Source organism: Sus scrofa, chromosome 18 (assembly GCF_054392235.1).
Source record: "Sus scrofa isolate SSC_HxYL_T2T_F1_AM1 chromosome 18, Sscrofa_HxYL_maternal_Yorkshire_Landrace_v2.0, whole genome shotgun sequence".
Classification (NCBI taxonomy): Eukaryota; Metazoa; Chordata; class Mammalia; order Artiodactyla; family Suidae; genus Sus; species Sus scrofa.
In genome coordinates, this window is record NC_139400.1 from 22,771,066 (window position 1) to 22,795,907 (window position 24,842).

At 38.4% G+C, this 24,842-nt stretch overlaps 1 protein-coding gene across 8 annotated transcripts in view; it reads left to right on the forward strand.

The window, feature by feature from the left end:
- CNOT4 (CCR4-NOT transcription complex subunit 4) overlaps positions 1 to 24,842 on the forward strand; it is a 159,286-nt gene that overhangs the window by 63,648 nt on the left and 70,796 nt on the right. For all 8 annotated transcript variants that reach the window (XR_014833736.1, XR_014833737.1, XR_014833738.1 and 5 more), the window contains exon 2: positions 8,659 to 8,924. Coding sequence is in view for 5 of the 8 variants with exons in the window: in XM_021078767.2 (XP_020934426.1) it covers positions 8,751 to 8,924 (174 nt within the window). In the remaining 3 variants the exon portion in view is untranslated. The remainder of the gene's footprint in view (positions 1 to 8,658; positions 8,925 to 24,842) is intronic.

A 24,842-nucleotide genomic window follows, 5' to 3' on the forward strand; every position in this document is an offset into this window, starting at 1 on the left:
CCTAAATGAGGTGATTATTTTCATGAGAAAATAAATAAGCTTTCCTGCCTTTCCAACTTTTGTATAGGCAGTCTTGAGTTCTACTATATATGTACATTTGTGATATATGTATATTAGTACTTTGGTATTTAATTTAAAAAGGGGAAGAGACATTGGTGCTAATATTTAGTCAGTTGCTTTACCTTGCCTTTTCATACATCATTCATAGCTACTGTTGAGTCTGTTTTGCCTTTGTGTAGTTTATACAAGTAACATGCTTTGTGAAATATATGCCTAATACTATTTTTGAAGAGGGTTGTCAGTCAAAACTGATATATAACAAATAATTCATGCCTTCTTTTGTTCATTAATCATTCAGCAAATATACGAGTGCTTACTGTTTATATCAGCAGCCATGTTGTAGCTGCTAGGTATACCATAGTAAATGTGATGCACCAGGAAACTTCTCTTCTCTCCTGAAGCTTTCATCCTATTGAGAATAGACTGATTGTTAAAGAAACAAGAATTAATAGTTATAAAACATTGATTAAGTAAAATATAAGCAGTGTGGTATTTACAGATTTTAAAAAAATGTTCGTTTATAATTCTATGTATATTTTGAATGCATGTATGGTTTTTATGGAAACTTAAGATGTTATTCTAGTTACCATTATTAGTGTGTGTCATATCTGTAAATACCTTTTCTACCTTTTCTATTACATATAATTATAGTGTATATGTAATTTGGGATTTATAATGTATTCAGGAGTGTAATGTCTATGTAACTATTCAATGGAATTGCATCATACGCAAGTTTAACTTACCACAAATTCAGGTATCAGTTTGGCAAAAATGAAAGGATTAATTAAAATAAAGCAATAGGGAGTTCCCGTCGTGGTGCAGTGGTTGGCGAATCCGACTAGGAACCATGAGGTTGCGGGTTTGGTCCCTGCCCTTGCTCAGTGGGTTAACAATCTGGCGTTGCCGTGAGCTGTGGTGTAGGTTGCAGATGCGGCTCGGATCCCGCGTTGCTGTGGCTCTGGCGTAGGCCGGTGGCTACAGCTCCGATTCATCCCCTAGCCTGGGAACCTCCATATGCCGCGGGAGCGGCCCAAGAAATAGCAACAACAACAAAAATAAATAAATAAATAAAATAAAATAAAACTTAAAAAAAATAAATAAATAAAATAAAATAAAGCAATAAAAACATAAATTTTTTCCCCAAAGGTGCTGTTTATCATATTCTGTATTTAAGTGTGTATAATGTATATTTCCATTTTTAACTTTTTATTATGATAAAATATGTGTAACATAAAACTTACCATTTTAAGTATTTTTTATTTTTACTTATTTATTTATTTTGTCTTTTCTAGGGCCGCACCTGTGGCATATGGAGATTCCCAGGTTAGGGGTCTAATCAGAGCTGTAGCCGCCAGCCTATGCCACAGCCACAGCAACACCACATCCAAGCCGGGTCTGCAACCACAGCTCATGGCAACACCGGATCCTTTAACCCACCGAGTGAGGCTGGGGATCGAACCCGCAACCTCATGGTTCCTAGTTGGATTCGTTAACCACTGAGCCATGACGGGAATTCCCATTTTAAGTATTTTTAAGTGAACAATTCAGTGGCATTAAAGTATATTCACAATGTTGTGTAACCATCACAACTTTCTATTTCTAAAACCTTTTTACCATCACAAATAGGAAGTCTGTACATATTAAAAACTTGCCATTCTCCTTCTCCCCCCTCCCCAACCCTTGATAACCTCTGTTGTGCTTCTCCGTCAGCGAATTGCCTATTCTGGATAACCTCGTATCACTGGAATCACAAGATCTTTGTCTTTTATGACTGGCTTATTTTACTTAGCATAATGTTTTCAAGGTTCACCCACATTGTAACATGTATCAGAATTTCATTTTTGGGAGTTTCCGTTGTGACTCACCAGGCCAAGAACCTGACTAGTATCCGTGAGGATGTGGGTTTAATCCCTGGCCTCATTCAGTGGATTAAGGATCCAGCGTTGCCACAGACTGTGGTTTGGGTCACAGATGCAGCTTGAATCCCACGTTACCTTGACTGTAGTGTAGGCAGGCAGCTGCAGCTTTGATTCGATCCCTAGCCTGGGAGCTTCCACATGCTGCAGGTGTGGCCCTAAAAAGTAAAAAAAACCCAGAACCTTCTTTTTATGGGTGAGTAACATTTCATTGTATGTGTAGATGACATTTTGAGTATCCATTTATCTGTTGATGGACATTTGCATGGTATTGTGAATAATGCTGCTGTGAATGTTGGTGTACAAGTATCTGTTCATGTCCTTCCTTTCATTTCTTTTGGTATATCCACAGACGTGGAATTGCTAGATCACATGCTAATTTCATGTTAAACCACCAAACTATTTTCCATAGCAGCTATCGTACTTAAACATTTTACAGTGTATTTTATACAGGTCTTTTGAACAGAGTTCAATAGTTCAGAACCACGTATACAGCTTTCTATGAGTGATAAGGAACTTTTTATTTATTTATTTATTTATTTATTTATTTATTTATTTATTTATTTATTTATGTCTTTTTGCCATTTCTTGGGCCAGTCTCGCAGCATATGGAGGTTCTGAGGCTAGGGGTCGAATCGGAGCTGTAGCCACCGGCCTACGCCAGAGCCACAGCAACGCGGGATCCGAGCCGCGTCTGCAACCTACACCACAGCTCACGGCAACGCCGGGTCGTTAACCCACTGAGCAAGGGCAGGGACCGAACCCGCAACCTCATGGTTCCTAGTCGGATTCGTTAACCACTGCGCCACGACGGGAACTCCAGGAACTTTTTAGCATGATTTTTTATGATTTTTATTTTGTCCATTTACTACATATGAGATTCTTGGTGATGCAGGACCGTTATTATGTATGTCAGAATTTATACTGTGTTGTGGTATTACTTGCAGGTGATATAGAGAATAAGAACTCGGATAATGAAGTAGAGATTTCCTGTAGAATTTTGGTTTTTGAAAAAGTAATGTCATTTTTATTTTAAGGACATTTACAACTCTGTACCAAGACTATTCAGCTGAGCTTTCAGTAGTCATAATTTCTTTCTTATAATATTGAAAAGGACATGGACTTTGTAGTTGGTAATCTTAGTTCTAAATTGTCTTTAACACTTAATTAAAGGCTGAATTCTCATTTAGCCTGTTTCGTTTTTATAAAGGGGATAATTTGATTTCACCAAGTCATTGTGAGGATTTGCTAATCCTGTGAAAAGAAACATTTTTTTTTCTCAAAATTAATTGCTTAATCAAAACTGATCAGTTCTGGGGAGTTCCCGTCGTGGTGCAGTGGTTGGCGAATCCGACTAGGAACCATGAGGTTGCGGGTTCGGTCCCTGCCCTTGCTCAGTGGGTTAACGATCCGGCGTTGCCGTGAGCTGTGGTGTAGGTTGCAGACGCGGCTCGGATCCCGCGTTGCTGTGGCTCTGGCGTAGGCCGGTGGCTACAGCTCCGATTCGACCCCTAGCCTGGGAACCTCCATATGCCGCGGGAGCAGCCCAAGAAATGGCAAAAAGACAAAACAAAAAACAGAAAACAAACAAAAAAAAACTGATCACTTCTGTCCTAAGACCCTCCATACCTTGCCAGAGAGCCATTGACTTTACTTCTCTTTTTCATTTAAAGACATCTTTTATTTTTGTCTTGCACATTTATAAATCTTGTTACATTCTCTTTTATTTTCTAGTTGACTAGATGATGAAATAAAGTTATTCTTTCCTAAAATGAGAATTTGGGATATGGTATTTGGAGAGGAGAGAGTTTTATTTCATAGCTTATTTTAAAAGCTTAGTTCATTGACTTTACGTAAAGGAAATGTCTCTATTCTTGAGATTTTGTGTCTCTTAGCACTTTTCAGATGAGTAAATTGAGTCCTAGTGATTTTGAGTATCTCATTTAAGATTGTATAGCTTCTGGAGTTACCATTTTGGCTCAACTGAAATGAACCTAGCTAGTATCCATGAGGACACGGGTTCAGTCATGGCCTTGCTCAGTGGATTAAGGTGGTGTTGCCATGAGCTGTGGTGTAGGTTGCAGACACAGCTCGGATCTGGCATTGCTGTGGGTGTGATGTAGGCTGGCACAGCTGCAGCTTCCATTCAGCCCCTAGCCTGGGAACTTCCACATGCCGTGGGTGAGGCCCTTTACAAAAAAATTTAAATAACTAAATAAGTAAGTAAGTAAGTAAATAGATTGTATAGCTTCTAATTGAAAGAGATGAGGCAGGAGTTAGCTCTTTTACCTTGTATTCCAGTTCTGCCTCAGACTTCCCTCTTATATTTTACCAGCTATGTGATCACATTTGGTAGCTGGCTTTCATGGCATCTCTCCATGGTGCTAGAAGTATACAAAGGTATTGGATTTTCTATTAACCCTCTTGAGGGACTTCTTGCTGTTTTGTCTCTTTTCCTCCTTCTAAACTGGAAGGTACTCTCGCAAAAAATTTTTTTTCTTTTTGTCTTTTTAGGGCCGCACCGACGGCATATGGAGGTTCCCAGGCTAGGGGTCGAATCAGAGCTGTAGCCGCTGGCCTACACTGCAGCCACAGTAACACCAGATCCGAGCTGTGTCTGCAACCTACACCACAGCTCACGGCAACGCCAGATTGTTAACCCACTGAGCAAGGCCAGGGATCAAACCTGCAACCTCTCTTTAATTAAAAGTCAGAAGCAATGAAAAAGCAAAGCCTCAATATGTCATCTTTTATTTATAGTAGTTTACTTTCTAGAAAGCTTTTCAGTTGATAAACTTCAGTGTTTTATTTCTTTCCCAGCATCTCATAAATTACTTCACTATAATTCTAATAAGCTGTAGTTATGGAAATAATCTTATAATCAGAAACCTATTAGAAATGTAAATAGCACCCCTTAATTACTTTAGTTTCCTGGTAGAACCTGTGTTTGAGTTAGTGTTTTCTACAGGTATAGTTTTGGGATATTCATGTTGAGAGAGCCATTAGAAATCCACTCTAAACCTCTCATTTTATATATGACGAAATGGACAGTAGCAAAACAGGGTCTGCAAACCAGGATTCCTGAATTGTTTATAAATAACATATACTATTTTTTCTTTTTAAAAACCTTTTTTTTGAAATAATTATAGATTAATAGGAAGATAATTTTCATTTTATTTTTCTTCTAACAACACAAGTCAGATTTAATTTTCCTAAAGGAGGAGTTCCCGTCATGGCTCAGTGGTTAACGAATCCGACCAGGAACTGTGAGGTTCCGGCTTCGATCCCTGGCCATGCTCAGTGGGTTAGGGATCCGGCGTTGCTGTGAGCTGTGGTGTAGGTCGCAGACGTGGCTTGGATCCTGTGTTGCTGTGGCTCTGGTGTAGGCCAGAAGCTACAGCTCCAATTAGACCCCTAGCCTGGGAATCTCCATATGCCGAGGGAGAGGCCCTAGAAAAGGAAAAAAGACCAAAAAAAAAAAAAAATTCCTAAAGGAGTTGAACATAATTTTTCTTTTTTTTAAAAATTTGGTCATTTGAATTACAAAAGTGTTTATTATAGCAATACACATTTTCAAAATAAAGTTAGTACTTCTGTTTTGTCTTTTGTGATAACGTTTTTAACCTTTTATGTGCTTTATTAGAGAAACAAATCAAATATGTACACATACAGGGTTTATATATTTATGTGGAAATAATTATATATTTACATTAATCTCCTATTTACTTATAAAAGTTAAAAGATCCCATATAATATAATATTCATCTTCTGATTCAACACACACCTAATGACTGCATAATTTATTTGCTTAATGATTTGCCTACTGATGGACAGTTAGCGTTGTTTGCAGTTTTCTGCACTTTGAACAGTGCTACAAAACACATAGCAAAGTGCTTGGTACATGTGTGAGTATGTATGTGGGATAGATTCTTAGGTGGTATAAAGGAATGGTTAAGAGCACAGATTCTGGGGCTAAGACTTCCAGGAATGAATCCAGGCTGCACCGCTGAATAAATAGCTGTGCAATTTAAGGCAAGGTACTCTATGTGCTCCCATTTCATCTCTGTAAAGAGGAACTTAACTTAGATCAGTGATAATCTCTACTTTGTGGGGAGACTAACTTCTTTGACAGGCTGGTGGGAGAAAATGCTGTCTCACTGTTGATTGTCTTTTCATAAGTTGTAATCATTTATAAGTCTTTTGTAGACTACCCATCATATTCTGTTCTCATTTTTTTCTTTTGACTTATTTGCCTTTTAAAAATTGCTTTGTAAGATTTCTTAATATGTTTTGGATGGTAACTCTTACACACAGTGACTATATCCTTTACTCTGTTGCTTGCCTTTATTTTTTATTTATTTCTTAGCTGTGCCCTCTGCTTATGAAAGTTCCTGGGCCAAGGATCAAACCCACACTAGTGTAGTAACCAGAGCCACAGCAGTGATAACACTGGATCCTTAACCCAGCCACCAGGGAACTCTATATCGGATTTATTTTGATTGCAGTGTGAGATAGCTGTATACTGGTTTTTTTTGTTTGTTTTGTTTTTCCTCCTTAAAATGGATAGCATGGTATCCTGTTACTGCTTATAAATTGGGTCCATCCTTGGCATACTGATTTCTTATGTCCCTTTTACCAAATATTAAATCTTGTAATTCATGGTTTTTTTAGTTTTTTTGATATTTTGTCTGTTTTTCTACCATTATCAAGTTATTGAAGGTATTGTAACTTTGTAATACCGTTCAGCATCTGATAGTGCATATACCCATATTTTTTCCTCTGAAAGTTTCAAAGCATTTCTCATGCATTTACTCTTTTATGTAAACTTCAGAATTAGTTGGTCAAATTACATTTTAAAAAAACCCTCTCATTTGGTTAGGGATTGGATTAAGTTTTATTTTGGTGGCTCTCATTTTTTTTTATTTTTTTTTTATTTTTATTTTTTTGTCTTTTTGCCATTTCTTGGGCCGCTCTCGCGGCATATGGAGGTTTCCAGGCTAGGGGTCGAATCGGAGCTGTAGCCACTGGCCTATGCCAGAGCCACAGCAACGCGGGATCCGAGCCGCATCTGCAACCTACACCACAGCTCACGGCAACGCCGGATCTTTAACCCACTGAGCAAGGGCAGGGATCGAACCCGCAACCTCATGGTTCCTAGTCGGATTCGTTAACTACTGCGCCACCACGGGAACTCCTCATTTTTTTTAAAACCTAGAATAATTATTTCAATCTAACACTGTTTTAGTTTAACAGTGACTTTAAAAATTTTCAGTTCTCCATAATCTAAGTAAATTTTTTAATTTTTAAAAAGACTTTGGAATGTGGCAGTCTACTTATTCTCTTCCCCCTTCCTATTTTTTTGCAGGCTTTTTGTAGCATTGTTGTAATAAAAGTGATTATTTTGTTTAATATGTGCTTATTTTCATAGACGTTTTCATTGGCATATTAGTAAATCTTTAATCGTAAATAATTAGCTTCTATCGCAAATTTTTTAGATCTTGCTCATGTTTTCTTTGGTAATGGTTTGATATTAACCTGTAATTGTAGCTGACTGAATCCTCTCTATTTTATTTATTTTAGGAAAATATGACACATTTTAGACGAATACTCCTTTAGTTATGTGGCAGTATTATTAGCTTTTGGTTAAAAGTTCCCATCGTGGCTCGGTGGTTAACAAATCCGACCAGGAACCATGAGGTTGCGGGTTCGATCCCTGGCCTTGCTCAGTGGGTTAAGGATGCAGCGTTGCCGTGAGCTGTGGTGTAGGTCGCAGACGTGGCTCAGATCTGGTGTTGCTGTGGCTCTGGCATAGGCCAGCAGCTATAGCTCCGATTAGACCCCTAGCCTGGGAACCTTCATATGCCGTGGGAGCAGCCCAAGAAAAGGCAAAAAGACAAAAAAAAAAAAAAAAAGTTTAGAGTATGTTTTAGGATGAAGATGCTTGTGTATATTATTTATTCCCCCAAAATGTGCTATAATTAGTACTAGGTTAGTACTAAATGTTTTATCTAAAAAGAAAAAAAAGGAAATTCTCTTGTCTTCCTGTTAACTCAAAAACAACTAGAGTTCCCATCGTGGCTCATCAGAAACCAATCTGACTAGTATCTGTGAGGGCGCAGGTATGATCCCTGCCTTGCTCAGTGGGTTAATGATCTGGTGTTGCTGTGGTTGTGGTGTAGGCCAGCAGCTACAGCTCCAATTCGACCCCTAGCCTGGGAATCTCCATATGCTTTGGGTACGGCCCTAAAAAGACAAAAAGTAAATAAATAAAGTAATAAAAAAAATTTTAACAACTGGAGTTGCCATTGTGCCACAGTGGGTCAAGAATCTGACTTCAGTGGCTCAGGTTACTGTGGAGGCATGTGTTTGATTCCTGGCCTTGTGCAGTGGGTTAAAGAATCTGTTGCTACAGCTGTGGTATACGTTGCACCTGTGGCCCAGATTCAGTCCCTGATCCAGGAACTTCCATATGCTGTGGGTGCAGCCATTAAAAAAAAAAAAAAAAATTAACAACCTCAGGCTTTTTATCTTGACATGCAAAAAAATTCAAAATTCCATCTTTGGAATGATAGCAAAAATTGGTTTCATTTCCAGAATTTTTGATAACATGGTTCTTGATTGTTGAAAATGCCTTTTTTTTTTTCTCAGTAGTAAACAGTATATTTTATTTTTTCTCATACAGGTCTTTGAAGTTCTACATTTTAGTTCTCAGTGCTGAACTTACTTCTCCCTTAAATTATTATAAACTTTTGCTGCTGTTTAATAAACGTGAAGATGTCTCGCAGTCCTGATGCGAAGGAAGACCCTGTGGAATGTCCTCTTTGCATGGAGCCCTTGGAGATAGATGATATCAACTTTTTCCCTTGCACCTGTGGCTACCAGATTTGCCGATTTTGTTGGCATCGAATTCGCACTGATGAAAATGGACTTTGTCCTGCATGTAGAAAGGTAAATACTCAAAAATAACTTTGTGTCTAGTTTTTCTCCCCCATGTGTATGAGTTAGTAGCTTTAAAAGAATCTATAAACCTCAGGTGAGATAATGTGTAGCATCATATTTTTAAGATATAATGAAGTAGAAAGAAACCACCCTGGGAGCGAGTCGAGTCTTGACTTTATTATTAACTAAGTCTAGGACCTTGGTAAAGTCACATACCCTCTCTGATTGGCCTTTGGTTTTCTGGTCTGAGGAGAGAGAGTAACATGATCATCAGTGCTGGCTGTTTTAGGAGGATTAGGAGTAGAGAGAGGCAGTAGATTTATACTGGATGGTGTGAAATTGGAAAAACACATTCAGTATTACATGGTGGGGGGGGTCAAAATTTGCTTTAATTATCTTGTACAGAATAGGAGAGAAGTTTTGATGTGTACTAAAAAAGTTCCTGGGTTAAAATTCAGAGAAGTCCTGGTTCAGAGGGTAATAGTTGCTCACGTGTTGAGTCTTTATGACAGTTCTAGGCTGATTGTGCTATCCCTGTCGTACACTTAAAGAAACTAGGCCTTTTAAGTAACTTATCCAAGGCATAAACTAGTGGGTAGTAGGTTTGGGGTTCAAATGCAAGTCCTTTGAATCCCTTCTAACTCTAAAAAAATCTGTGATTTTCTGGGGGTTTTGTTTGTTTGTTTGTTTTGAGGAGGGGGCGTTGCATTCACGCTGCATGCAGAAGTTCCTGGGCCATGGATTGAACTTGAACTGTTACAGTGACAATGCCAGATCTTTAACCTGCTGAGCCACAAGGGAACTCTCATGGATTTTGTTATTTAATCAGATGCAGCAGTTATAGTGTAGTAAATGATTTATTAGGGTGAGTAGGATTGCTGCATCTCTGTTATGAGGGACTTTGTGATCTTAGGGCTTAATGCAAATCTGTCTTTTTTGCCTTCTCTATTGTGTTTTTGTATGATTTAAACTTCCTTTTGTGCTTACGCATTTCAAAAAGCTCTTGTGTCATTACCACCAAATTTTGAGAAAGTGGAAATAAGATTTTAAATACCTAGATTATTAAGAAAATATTTCAGAAGACAATGCGTTGTCCATTTTTTTAATCTAGTGGGCATTTAACAAATATTATGTGAACGTAAAAAGATTAGATCTACTTGTTAGTGTAGTTTATTTATATATATAAATCAATTATGTAACAGGTATTTATAATGTATATATTATATCTTTTTTATATGACTCATATACTTAAAGAACATGAATGGAGGGAGTTCCCTGGTGGCACAGCAGGCTAAGGATCTGGCATTGCCATTGCTGTGGCTTGGATCACTTCTGTGGCTTGGGTTGCTGCTGTGCCACAGTTTTCATTCCTGGCCTGGGAACTTCCGCATGCTGAGGGTGTGGCCAAAACAAAACAAAAACAAAAAACAAGAATATGAATGGAAAGATAAATGAAAACTGTAACATTAAGTTTGCTCACAATCTATAATACATTTGTGTTAATGAATTTTAAATATTCAGTCATATTTTAAAAATTGGTTCCATGTCATTTCCATTTTAGAAGACAATTGTATTGGACTGTTATGTTGATAGTGGTGACTTTCAGGATAGCCTAAGACTATTTGGGGAAATGGCAAATTCATTTCAGTTTTAAGGGATTACCTAGAATCACCTCAAATACTTGGAATGTGGAGAAAAAATAGAAAAAAATGAAAAATAAAAACAAAGCAATAACTTCAGCAGAGCTGGTTATCAATAAAAGGGTGCCTTTCTGGGAGGACCAGTGTGAGGAATCAGAAGGGCAAAAGAAAAAAGTGTTAGCTCAAAACATACTCAGGCAGTAATAGTGGTGCTTCAAGATCCTAGGAAAACTGTCATTATGGTTGATTTAGTATTGAGGCATTGGAACAACAGTCCAACTTTTATGCCAGGTAGCAAAGACAGATGCCCTCTGCCTGTAACACTGATAATAAGTTTGGGTCAGAGCCTTAAAGGGGATGGAAATATCCTGAGGAAACTATGACTTCCAGTGCTTAGAAGATGTACTGTTAATGTACCTGTACAGCAGTTTGTCCTCTCTACAGTCACAAAAGAACATCCTGCTGTACACAGCATTTATAGACTGGTTGGCAGAGCTCTTAGATGTAAAGATATGTACCAACTAAAAATCAGTGGATGTTTCAGGAAATCCACCAGTATGAAAGAGAATCACAAAAATCGGTATATAGAAGAACCTAACATAAGTAGCAAACAGAAAGAAGCTTTTTAAAGTGTCACTGGTACTTATCGAAGAGGTAAGAGAGGAAGACATATGTAGAAGGAGCATCTTTTTTTTTTTTTTAAAGAACAAAGTCCTATAGGTGGGTTGAAGTCTTATAGATGGATGGAAGAAAAGAATGAACAGTTCAAGAGCAAATTAGTAACTTGCCAGAGTGTGCTGAGTATTTTTGAAGGATATAGTACAAAAAAGTAAAAAATAGAAGGCATGAAAGAAAAGCAGCATAAAGGATCTACTGGTTCTAATCTCTGCTGAGAGAACTTTCAGAAATAGCTAAGAATGGATGGGAAGAGATAATGAAAGAACTAATAGAAGAAAATAACTCATGATGAAAATCAATTATCCTCAGATTAAAAGGGTTCTGTGCGTATGAAGCAAGATGACTGAAATAGGTATCAACATGTGTTTATATAATTGTGAATGTTTAGAGTATCTAGAATAAAGAAAAAGTTCTCAAAGTTCATGAAAGAAAAATACATAGATCACAAAGGAACAAGAATAAATCTGATGCCATTGTTTTTGTTTTATGACTATAGAAAAGAGAAATCAAGTGAGAAATATTTTACCAAATTTTTGAGTGAATGTAAGTTTGAATGAAGAATTGCCAGTTTTGGAGTTCCCATTGTGGCTCAGTGGTTAATGAATCCATGTAGGAACCATGAGGTTGTGGGTTTGATCCCTGGCCTTGCTCAGTGGGTTAAGGATCCAGCATTGCCATGAGCTGCGGTGTAGTAGGTTGCAGACGCAGCTTGGATCCTGCATTGCTGTGGCTGTGGCGTGGGCCAGTGGCTACAGCTCTGATTGGACCCCTAGCCTGGGAACCTCCATATGCCGCTGGTGTGGCCCTAAAAAGACAAAGGGAAAAAAAAAAAGAATTCTCAATTTCATTCAGATTTGAAACAAACATTTTCCAGACATACAGAGGTTCATAAAGTTTAACATGCACAAGCAGCAGAGTTGAAGATGACTACAAGGTTTCAAACTGAGCAATAGAAGTACAGAATGGTTGTTAACTGAGATGGGAAAGACTCCCAATAGGAATAGGGTGTTGGTTTTGTTTTTTTGTCTTTTTGTCTTTTAGGGCTGCACTGGAGGCATATGGAGGTCCCCAGGCTAGGGGTCGAATTGGAGCTGTAGCCGCCAGCCTACACCACAGCTCACGGCAACACCAGATCCTTAACCCACTGAGTGAGGCCAGGAGTCGAACCTGTGTCCTCATGGATGCTAGTCGGGTTCGTTAACCACTGAGCCACGATGGGAACTCCTGTTTTTGTTTTTGTTTTTTGTTTTAATTAAAGTATAGTTGATTTACAATGTTGTGCCAATTTCTGCTGTACAGCAAAGTGACCCAGTCATACATACATACATACATACATATATATATATATATATATATATATATCTCCTTTTTTTCATATCTTCCATTCCATCATGTTCTATCACAGGAGATTGGATCTTGTTCCCTGCGCCATACAGCAGCACCTCATTGTTTATCCATTCTAAATGTAGGGAATAGGATTTTTTGAGAAGATCGGGAACTCAGTTTTAGACATGTTAAGTTTGAGATTCCTATTATAAAATAATGACTCTGGATGAAATCACATGAGAAAGTCAGTGAAAAATATGAGAGATTGTCACAAGGACAAATACCAAGGCTCTGCAGCATTTATAGAAAAAAAAAAAAAAAAAAGTCCAGATTAAAGAAATATGAGACAGCCTCCTTTTGAGTCTCTAACTTTTAGTCTTTAGGTGAGGCACTTACTGTTAGTAGTCAAACAGGAGGGTTTTTGTTTCTTGTTTTTATTTTACTTTACTGTACTTTATTTTTCTCTTTGACTGAATATCCACAGTCCTTAGAACTGCTCCTTAGTCATAGCAAACCTCACTCCTGCCTGTCTCACGGGTTGCATCATGGAAGTCAGACAGTGCAGGCCACACTACCTGAGGCCTGGCTTAGCTTTGCCAGAGAGTCTCCTGAGTACACATAGCTATGAAACTGCCTGTATCACTCTGGGGCCAGCAAATTTTTGCATCTCTGGAGACCAGCTTCAGTTGTTATATTAACACAGAAGGAACCCACAGGTGTCGCTAGAGACCTGGAGAGGACCATGAAGCTATGATAATTGAGATGATTTAAATAAACTTACAGTTGCAAATAAAGGACTAATTGAAGCAAGCTCCCAATTTTGGCCCACAAGATGAAACCTGTCTATCTCTTTTGTCTTAATAGATTTGAAAAGCAGAGAGAGGGGCAGGTTTTAAAAACCCATAAAAGTTTAGTATTTCAAAGGTTCTTAGTTGTTGAGCCTAGTGAGGTCAAAAGGACTTTAGTGCTTCCCTAAACATAGGCATAGGCTACCTGATCATTCCTTAGACTGCCTTTGCATGTCCTTTTGGTGTAGCATTTCTGAGAAAAATACCTGGTGGAAACAGCAAATACAGGAACACAGATGGTATACTGACATAGCATCATGCAACATTGACTTGCATGGAAACTAGGGACTGGCCAAGGAAATAAAAACTTCAACAAAGGTATTACTGTTTTTACCTCAGAAATAAAAGAAGATATTGTATCCATAAAACAAGATTGGGGTGGTATAAAAAATTTAGTGAACAATAGACATTGTTACTGAAAATTAAAATTGTCTTCAATAATATGATTAGAGAATATTCCCAGGACCAAAAAATATATTTTCAGATTAGAAAGGCACCAAAGAATATAAAAACACTGGAGTTCCCGTCGTGGCGCAGTGGTTAACAAATCCGACTAGGAACCATGAGGTTGCAGGTTCGGTCCCTGCCCTTGCTCAGTGGGTTAACGATCCGGCATTGCCTTGAGCTGTGGTGTAAGGTTGCAGACGCGGCTCGGATCCCACATTGCTGTGGCTCTGGCGTAGGCTGGAGGCTAACACCTCCGATCTGACTCCTAGCCTGGGAACCTACATATGCCGCAGGAGCGGCCCAAGAAATAGCAAAAAGACAAAAAATAAATAAATAAATAAGAAAATGAAAAGAAAAAAAAGAATATAAAAACACTAATTCAAAAATCTGTATTCACTCTTATGTTCCTCATAGTATTGTTTATAATAACAGAGATACAAAAACAACCTGATGTCCATCAGTGGATGAATAGATAAAGATGTGGGACAGGCACACACATACATTCTCTTGAATACTACTCTGCCACAAAAAAAAAAAAAGAATCTTGGCTTGAAGGGTCTATACTAATTGAAATAAGTCAGATGAAGAAAGACAAATACTGTGTGATTTTACATATGTATAATATACAAACAGAAAATAAATGAACAAACCAAATAAAAACAAACAGGTACAGAGAGCAGAGTAGTGGATACCAGAGGGGAAGGGGCAGAGTGGGGAGGGCAGAATGGGTAAAGGGTTTCAACTGATTGGTGACAGAAACTAAAATTTTAGTAGTGAGCACATTGTCTTTTCTAGGACCACACCCACGGCATATGGAGGTTCCCAGGCTAGGGATCCAATCGGCGATGTAGCCGCCAGCCTACACCAGAGCCACAGCAATGAGGGATCCAAGCCTCATCTACAACCTACGCCACAGTTCACGGCAACTCCAGATCCTTAACCCACTGAGTGAGGCCAGGGATCGAACCTGCAACCTCAAGGTTCCTAGTTGGATTTATTAACCAGTGAGCCACAACTCCTTGTAGGGTACATAGAAGTAGAAATAAAATGTTGCATGCATGAAATTTAATAGACGGTTATAAACCGGTGTTACCTTAAAAAAACTTACAGGTTTCAAAAGAGGAAAGAATAAGTTGCCCATAAAAGATCAGGAATCAAAGTCATTTTACACTCTGCTAAAGCAGGCATGAAGCTAGAAGGCACTTCTGAAGGAAATTTATTTTAATTCGAGAACTCCATATCTGCTCAGCTGTTAAGTGTAAAGGTATTATGAAAAGACATTTTCGGACTTAAAAGTTTCTCAAAAGGTTTTTGGTTTTTTTTTTTTTTTTTTTTTTGTCTGTCTTTTTAGGGCCTCACCCGCAGCACATGGAGATTCTCAGGCCAGGGGTCCTGTCAGAGCTATAGCTGCGAGGCCAGGGATCAAACCCACAACCTCATGGTTCCTAATCGGATTCGTTTCTGCTGTGCCACGACGGGGACTCCCTCAAAAGTTTTTTATTCATTCTTGCTCAGGATTCTCTTAGAGGGGTATGCCCCACCAATGTGAAAGAACGAAGAAGAGAAATGAGATAGAGAAAATAGGTTTTCAAACACAGGAGAGAAACAATGGGATTCCTTGGATGGTGGGGAAAGATAACAGCTCTGTCACATAGAGGACAGTTTAACTCAGGATGTGGCAAATCTCAAAGCTCCAAGGGAAATATGTACAAGAAATTCAAAATGAAGTAATATTTGTTTATTACTTTTTTCTTTTTTGGATGCCCTGTGGCACATGGAGTTTCTAGGCCAGGGATCAGATCCTAGCTGAGCCGAAGTTGCAGTCTAAGCCACAGTTGGGGCAACACAGGATCCCCAACCCATTGTTCCAAGGCAGGGATCGAACCTGTTTCTCTGCACTCCCAAGACACCACCAATCCCATTGCACCCCAGTGGGAACTCCGATATTTGGTGTTTTTAAGGAAGTGTCTTGTGTGTGAGGCCATTTCAATAGCTGGAGGAGATTTTGATGGTTGAGTTAGTAATAAACACATAGAGATTTAATCAAGCAAAACACATCTATTAACTCTAGGGGAAACAAAAAGTTGTAAATGAAAGGGAAAGTAATCATATTATGCCACAGCGGCTCAGAAAAGAGGTAGGGATTGGGTCCCCCCTACACCCCCACATTCTGTTGTTACAGCACCATTTGTAGAAAAGACTATACATACCCTTTACTTGTGAATGGTTTTGGACTTTCTTGAAAATCAGTGGCTCATAAGTATGTCAGTCTTCTTCTAGAGTTTATATACCATCACTGATAATTATATCTTATCTTTTTGTCAGTACCACATAGTCTTGATTATTCTCAGTCCTCAAATCTGTTATAATAAATTTTTTCAACTTTTTAATTCTTTTTAGAATTTATTTTGGATATGTAAATCTTAGCCTTTCCACCGAAGTTTTAAAATTAGTTTGTCATTTTGTATTAAAAAAATACTGGGATTTGATTGAGATTGCACTAAATAAACAAGCCTACGCCAAGGCCATAGTGATGCAGGATCCAAGCCGCATCTGTGACCTATACCACAGCTCATGGCAATATGGGATTCTTAACCCACTGAGCGAGGCCATGGATCAAACCTGCAACCTCATGGTTCCTAGTCAGATTCGTTTCTACTGCATCACAGTGGGAACTCCAAGGTTGATTGGTTTTTGAATCAGCCTTCCCTATCAAGAATAAATCTCATTTGGAGTTCCCTGTTGTGGCTCAGTGGTTAATGAATCCGGCTAGGAACCATGAGGTTGTGGTTTCGATCCCTGGCCTTGCTCAGTGGGTTGGGGATCTGGCATTACCGTGAGCTATGATGTCGTTCTCAGATGCGGCTCAGATCTGGCATTGCTGTGGCTCTGGTAAAGGCCAGCAGCAAAAAAAAAAAAAAAAAAAAGAATAAATCTCATTTGATCATAATGTACTATCTTTTTTGTTTCAGTTTGCTAATATTTTTAGAATGATTTTTTTGTCTCTGTCATGTGAGGTATTTATCTGTACCTTAAAAAAATAACTTTAGATTTAATACCAAAGAAATACTGGTTTCATAAAATGAGTTAGAAAAACTTTCCTTATCCTCTATATTCTGAAGGAGTGTATATGTGATTGGTGTTACTTCTTTTTTACTTCTTTATTATTGATACTCTTACTCTGTCGGGGTGTCTTTGCCCAAGAGCTATGTATGGAAATTGGTTACCACAGGATTCTTCTATGTAGATTACTGCAATTCTTTTTGTTCAGTTCCCCCTTTGTGGTATCTTGCCCTATAAGTTTCAGTTGTCCCAACTTCTTCAAATTTTGATCATTGTCCCCTCTGCTTAATGTGACTGTTGGATTCAGTGCTTGGGTCCAGTAAGTGCCAGAAGAGCCAAAAACTGGGACACTTGTGGATTTCATCTGTCTTAATTCTTTTCTTTCTTTCTTTTTTCTTTTTTGGCTGCCCTGTTCCCGGGCCAAGGATGAGATCTATGCTGCAGTCATGACCCAAGCCACAGATGTGGCAACTCCAGATCCTTAACTCACTGTGCCAGGCTGGGAATCGAACTTGTGTCTCAGTGCTCCCAAGATGCCCACAGATCCCGTTGCACCATAGTGGGAACTCCTTATTTCTTTTCTTTCAGAGGTCATAGACCTGCTGTTCCTTGCCTGTTGTTCAATATCTGAAAACGATGATTTCATACGTTTTATCTAGTTTTCTAGTTTATGCTGGTAGCCCTAGTGTTTTATCATCTAATCTGCCATGGCTGAAGGTGGAAGTGTATAAATAACATTTGAACTTTATAGTAATGTAATTGTGACTTTTGATCTAATCAAAATTAAGATGGAAAGTTGGAAAATGGGCTTGGGATGTATGGTTAGGCTGGCTGAAAGAAAGGTAAATATTCAACTTGCATAAAGTGGTAATATTGAACACTGAATAATCAAGTAGCACTACAAGCATGTTATTTAATGACATGATAGTAAATGACATTATCTAAAACTAGAGATTATTTTCAGGGAGAGACAACTCTTGCAGGAAAAAAAAAGATATGGGGGATTGCTCATTTTCCTACTTAACCTTATCGAACTGTTTGATGAGGAATACTTAGAAAAAAATTAATAAAATTAGGGAAAAAAGAATAGGCAAATGGAAACCTTAAGAAAGAAGGTATAATAATATCAATATTAGTTAGGCATAATCACATTCAAGATCAAATCATTTTAAAAGGATAAAGAGGATATATTTCTTTCTTTCTTTCTTTCTTTTTTTTTTTTTTTTTTTTTTTTTTTTGATTTTTAGGGCCGCCCCCATGGCATAGGGAGGTTCCCAGGCCAGGTAGGGGTTGAATCGGAGCTACAGCTGCTGGCCTACACCACAGCCACAGCAACACCAGATCCAAGCTGCATCTGCAACGTACACCATAGCTCACCGCAGCCCTGGATCCTTAACCCAATGAGTGATGCCAGGGATTGAACCCGTAACGTCATGGTTCCTAGTTGGATTTGTTTTTGCTGGGCTACAACGGGAACTTCCAAGAGATATTTTTTCTTACTGATAAAAGATATCCCTAAAGTTATGAAGCCTTTATCTAATTAACAGCAGAGCTTTGAGGTATATTGGGTTGGTGTAATTACCAGGAGAAACTGAATCCACATTCATATGGAAAGATTTCTAATTTCTGCATATTAGAAATAGATGAAGTAGGAGTTCCCATTGTGCCTCAGCAGTAACAAACCTGACTAGTATCCATGAGAATGCGAGTTTGAGCTCTGGCCTTGTTCAGTGGGTTAAGGATCTGGTGTTGCCGTGAGCTGTGGTGTAAGCTGCAGATGTGGATTGGATCCAGCATTGCTGTGACTGTGGTGTAGGCTGTCTGCTGCAGCTCCAGTTTGACCCCAGCTTGGGAACTTCCCTGTGTGGAACCTGCAGCCCTAAAAACCAAAAGCAGAAAAAAAAAAAAAAAAAAAAAAGAATTACACAATTAAAAAGAAAATTGAATGCTTGATTAACATGATCACAAGAATGTGTGTTTGTGCATCACACAACTTTGTAAAAAACTTTAAAATACAAGTGCACTGGACACAAAAATAAATTGTTAAGCCACAGTGGAAATACTAATCATTTGCCAAAAGTAGATCACTTGTGTATTTCATTTTATTTATTCTGCTTGGGGTTTGTAGGGCTTCTTAAATCGGTGGATTTGATAAGTTTCATTAATTCTGGAAAAAATTAAGCCAGTATCTCTTCAGATAACTGCCTTTATTCTCTTTCCTTTCTGGGACTCTCATTAAATATTTTCCAGATCTTTTCATTGTCTTAGTGTTTTTTAATCTATTTTCTGTTTTCTTTCTTTTTCTTCTTCCCCTAATGGAGTAAAGGATGATTTCTTCTGATCAGTCTTTTAGTGTTTTGAATGTTTTCCTTTTTCTTTCTTTTTTTTAAAAATTTTTATTTATTTATTTTTCTTTCTTTTTTTCAGGTCTAGACTACAGAGTTTTAAATTTTTGCCATTGTGTTTTTCATTTCTAGAAGTAATGTTTGTTCTTTTTTGTTACTTGATAGGTTATTTTTTTAAGAAGAGTTTATACCCTGCAGATATTTACAAGTTTGTCTTCTAATTGTTTAAACAGATAAACATTATTGTTTTAAATTCTTTGTGCAGTAATTCCAATAGCTGAAGTTTGTGAAGGATGGTTCTGCTGGTTGTTTGTTCATGTTGTTTTTTTTCTTTCTTTTTCTTTTTTGTCTTTTATCTTTTTAGGGCAGCACCTGCAGCATATGGAGGTTCCCAGGCTAGAGGTCGAGTTGGAGCTATAGCTGCCGGCCTGCACTACAGCCACAGCACCTTGGGATCTGAGCTGTGTCTGTGACCTACAGCACAGGTTGCGGCAACGCCGGATCCTTAACCCACTGATCCAGGCTGGGGATCAAACCTGCGTCCTCATGGATACTAGTCGGTTTTGTTAACTGCTGAGCCATGATGGGAACTCTGATGTTGTTTTATTTCTTTATGCACTTGGTTTTCTGAATCTACTTCCTGGTTGATACCATTGAATTATTTGTAGGATTCTCCAAGACCTAAGATGGATTTCACCTACTCTTTAGAGGTTTTGATTTGGCTTCTGCTGGATCCTGTAAGCATTGCCATTAGAAATGCTTCAAGCATAAAGGTCTTTGCTTTGGTCAAGTATAAAGATCTTTTGATCTCCAGGATGCACATCTTCCCTAGGGTTGATTTCAGCTTCTGTAGGATGCTTTTCTTCTATACACTTTCCCTTTTTCCTCTCTTGTTCTGACTTCACTGTAGTTTATACTTACCCTGAGAAAAATGAACCCTTTGAATTGGTGGGTGGGTGGATTAATATCTAAGATGTCTCATTTTAAGATGAGACCCAATGAAAAACTCTTCACCTTGGGTTTGCCTTGGACTTTAAATGTTGCCCCACTTCCCCTGTTTTTCCTCTCTCCCCATTTATTGTTACTTAGACTTTCTACTTATCTCTCTGGGTTTTGACTTTCATCCAAAATTGGCTTGGGACTTCCCCACTGAAGATCATTGCTGTTTAAGATACTGGTTAAAAAAAAAAGTCTTAAATAGTATTTTTCATTGTTTTTGGTAAGAGGAAGAGATAAAGCCGTAGGTGCATTTATTAGGAAATGGGCTTTTTTCCAGGTTAAGAAACCAGATAAAGAATGAACATTGCAATGGTAGAAGGTAGAGATTAAGTAGCATTTAGTGAAATAGAAAAAAGGCGGGGAGTACCTTGATGGTTCAGTGGGTTAAAGGTCCAGTATTGTTACTGCTGGGGCTCTGGTTACTGCTGTGGTGTATGTTTGGTCCCTGGGAACTTCTGCATGCTGTGGGCATGGCCAAAAAATTTAAAAATTTAAAAGAAAAAAGAAAAAAAGCCGTATTTCAGTAAAAGTTCGAGCTGGTTCTTTGAAAAGACGGATAAAATAATCAAAGTCTTGGTAAGTATGGTTACAAAATAAAGAGAAGACACCTGAAAATACATTAGAAATAAAAGTGGGCTGATAACTATATGTATGAAAGGGATTAAGTGGTTACACTAGAGACTAAAAACTATCTTTATTAGTAGTTTGGCAATTTATTGAAAATTAATGCTACTAAAGTGTTTTACACATTAAAAATGCTTCTCCACAGTTAATCCTACTTAGCACTAGTTTGCAACATACAGCTAAAGAAAAATTTTTTGCTTTTGACTTTTTACTTGATGCTGTATTTCTAGAAAATTAAGTTTAACATATGTGTTGCCAGAATAAGATATTTGAAGGGTATATCATAGAACTAATTTGCCTTGTTCTTCTGTATTGGTATCTTTTTGTATTGATATCTGTAATGATATCATTATGTAGCAGTTACATTTGAATAAAGTTGACTTTCAAACCTGATGGAAATACATATCCATAGAAAAGAGTCCAGTGTTATAAACTCAACATGGTGGTGCATCAGTAAGTAACACATTTTGATGAGGAGTGATACTGCAACCCAATTGTAGGTAGTTGTTATTCTCCTTTTTTTGGTGTGTTTATGCTTTTTTTCTTTTCCCCATTTTTACATTTCTTTGCATTATCTTTTATCAGTATTTTACAGTGTCAGAGATTGTTAATGAAAAAAACCTAAATGCTCTTCAAATCTTCCATGTTCTCAGAAAAGTTACACTAGTGTTTCTCAAACAGTCTCTGACGCAGGATCAGATTTGTGTGCTATGCTGGCCCCCCAACTCCACCTCTGCCCTAGTCCATTGGGGACTGATACAGGGTCCTGTTTTCATGCCTAGTACCCAGCTATGTCATGTAATTTGCCACCTAAGCTCAATAACACCTACACCGATAAATATCTTATTCTGTGTAGTCCACTGATGATGTTCTTAAATGTTGTGGCAATGTTAACTTGGTATAAAAGTTTCCAAATGCTTTTTCTCAGTTTTTGTTCTTTTCTTATCATGGACTGATAAAAATGTAGTTCACAGACCAGACTTTGAAGTGGAACTAGGAACAGTCTATATGCTTGATCCTTTCAAGGAGTGGATTATTACCACTGTAGATGTTTGTGAAGCATCAGCTTTCAATGATTTTAATGATAAATGCTCCAAAAGGAGCTACCCAGAAATCCTGTGGTAGAAAATAGCTTTTCCATTTGCCAGTGAAAAATTTTAGTCATCTTGTGGAAAGGTATTTTAATTGGTTTGTATGTAGTTCATTTTTATACTTGTGCCTGCATAGCTTTAAATAGCTTCATGGGATTAAAATCATTCAGGCAGATAGGTTAAAATTGAAAGGGGGTAATACAGGTACAGAATGGTGGGTGGAGAAGACAGAGAAAAAATTTAAATGGGAAGGTTACATCATTGATGGAAGAATTGAATTTCTTGTAATAGATCTTTAACCATTTGGTTCCTCAAATTAAAATGCAAGAACACTTTGAAATAAGATTTAAAAAAATAAAGGAAAATTAGTAGTGCTAAATTTCCAGTTTTTAGAGAGTAGCTTGGTGTTCATGTGGGCAAATATTTATTGAGCTCCTAAAATGGGTGACACAAACCTTACACTTAATCCTGGAGAAAGCCCTCAGGTCATGCAGAAGTCAGGTATTACAGAATCAATTTTTTTATATTTGTCCCACGCACAAGTAAGTTGGAGTATGCCAAATAGGACCAATTAGCTTAAAGATTAAGATTTTTAAATGTGAGAACCGAATACTGTAGGCGTTTACATCCTGCAGGATCAGTGAATTATGCCTGAGTATTAAGAACAGGATTTTTGGAGCCTTACGTTGTTACTAATAGAAGTTGAGCAACATAGAAGGAAATCTCACTCTCTTTGAGCTCAGCGTTAGAGTGTGCTCACAAATTAGAGGGTGTTTGTTTTTCTGTATACTTAAAAATATATATGTATGAAGAGATGAGAGTGGAGTTCCCACTGTGGTACAGTGGGTTAATGATCCGGCTTGTCTCTGCAGAGACCTCAGTTTGATTCCAGGTCTGGCGTTGTGAGTTAAGGATCCAGGGTTGCTGCAGCTTTGGCATAGGTTGCAGCTCTGGCTAGGATTTGATCCCTGGCCAGAGAACTTCATATGCCCTGGGGGCAGGAGTGGAGGCTGGAGGGGGAGATGAAAGTAATTTTATGTTAAAGGCATTCAGGGTTTCTCGCTTGTGGGTACCTCTTCCTCTCTTCCTTGTCCCCACTTTTTTTCTTGATGGCATTGTTTCTGTTAGTCCTCACTTCTGATGTTTTGAGAGGCACAGTTTCTCATTTCTGGGATCTCTTCACATTCAGCTTTAGATATAGCTATTTAGTGTGTTCCATCTTCCATTAATTATTAACTGTTTTTTATTAGTTATACAGCTATCCCTAGGTGTCTGCAGGGGATTATTTCTAGGAATACCCTGCTCCCCCGAAGATATCAAAAATTCATGGATGCTCAAATTCCTTATATAAAAGAGTAGTATTTGCATGTATTTGTATGTCCTCCATATATTTTTTTTTTTTTGTCTTTTGTTGTTGTTGTTGTTGTTGTTGTTGTTGTTGCTATTGCTATTTCTTGGGCCGCTCCCGCGGCATATGGAGGTTCCCAGGCTAGGGGTTGAATCGGAGCTGTAGCCACCGGCCTACGCCAGAGCCACAGCAACGCGGGATCTGAGCCGCGTCTGCAACCTACACCACAACTCACGGCAACGCCGGATCGTTAACCCACTGAGCAAGGGCAGGAACCGAACCCGCAACCTCATGGTTCCTAGTCGGATTCGTTAACCACTGCGCCACGACGGGAACTCCGTCCTCCATATATTTTAAAAAATCTTTAAATTATGCATATCTAATACAAGGTAAGTGCTGTATAAATAGTTGTAAAAACAATGTAAATCTTATGTAAACCATTGCTGGGCACATGTCAAATTCAAGTTTTGGTTTTTGGAACTTTCTGAAATTTTTTTTTGCCCGAATATTTTCAGCCCGTGGTTGGTTGAGTCTGAGGATGTAGAACTCGCAGATATGGAGGGCCAGCTGTAATAATAACTGATTTATTGTGCAGGAAACAGGGTTTTTGGGGTTTTTTTTTCCCCCATTTTTGGCTGCCCCATGGCATATGGAGCTCCCGGGCCAGGGATCAGGTTGGAGCTGCAGTCTTTTTTTTTTTTTCAGGGCCACACCCATGGCATATGGAAGTTCCCAGGCTAGGGGCCAAATCAGAGCTATAGCTGCTGAGCTGTACCACAGTCATAGCAATGCAGAATCCGAGCCCTGTCTGTGACTTCCACGCCTCACGGCACTGCTGGGAGATTAACCCACTAAGTGAGGCCAGGAATTGAACCTGCATCCTCATGGATACTAGTCTGGTTCATTGACACTGAGCCACGACTGGGAACTCTGAGTGGCAGTCTTGACCTAAGCCACAGGTGCGGCAGTGCCAGATCTTTAACCCATTGTGCCGGGCTGTGGATTGAACTCAAGTCCCAGTGTTCCCAGGATGCTGCCTATCCCATTGCACCACCATGGGAGCTCTAGAACACAGTTTTAATCACTGTTAGTGTGCTGTCCTTTTAAATTCTCACAGAAATCCTCTGAATAAAATACTGCGATTCCCATTGTATGGAAGCGAAGACCAAGGCAGACAGATTGCATAATTTAGCAAGGTGTCTCGGTAAAGAGTGAGCCAAGATTCAAAGACAGGCACTGTGAGTCCATAGCTCTTACTGAGGCCATCAGTAGCCCTGGCATTAGGAGTAGGAATGAAAACAGCATTGTAATGATGAAAGAGGAAAACATTTTAACAGTGTAATTGCTAGTATTTGTTGAAGGATTATTATGTTCCAGTTTATAATGGTAATTGCTTTATAAGTGTTATTTTATCTTTACACCAGTGTTTAAGATTATTTTCATTTTACTTAGGAAGAAACTGAGGCATAGAGTCTAAATGACTTGCCAGATGAGTAATAAGTGTTGAAAGTAAATTCA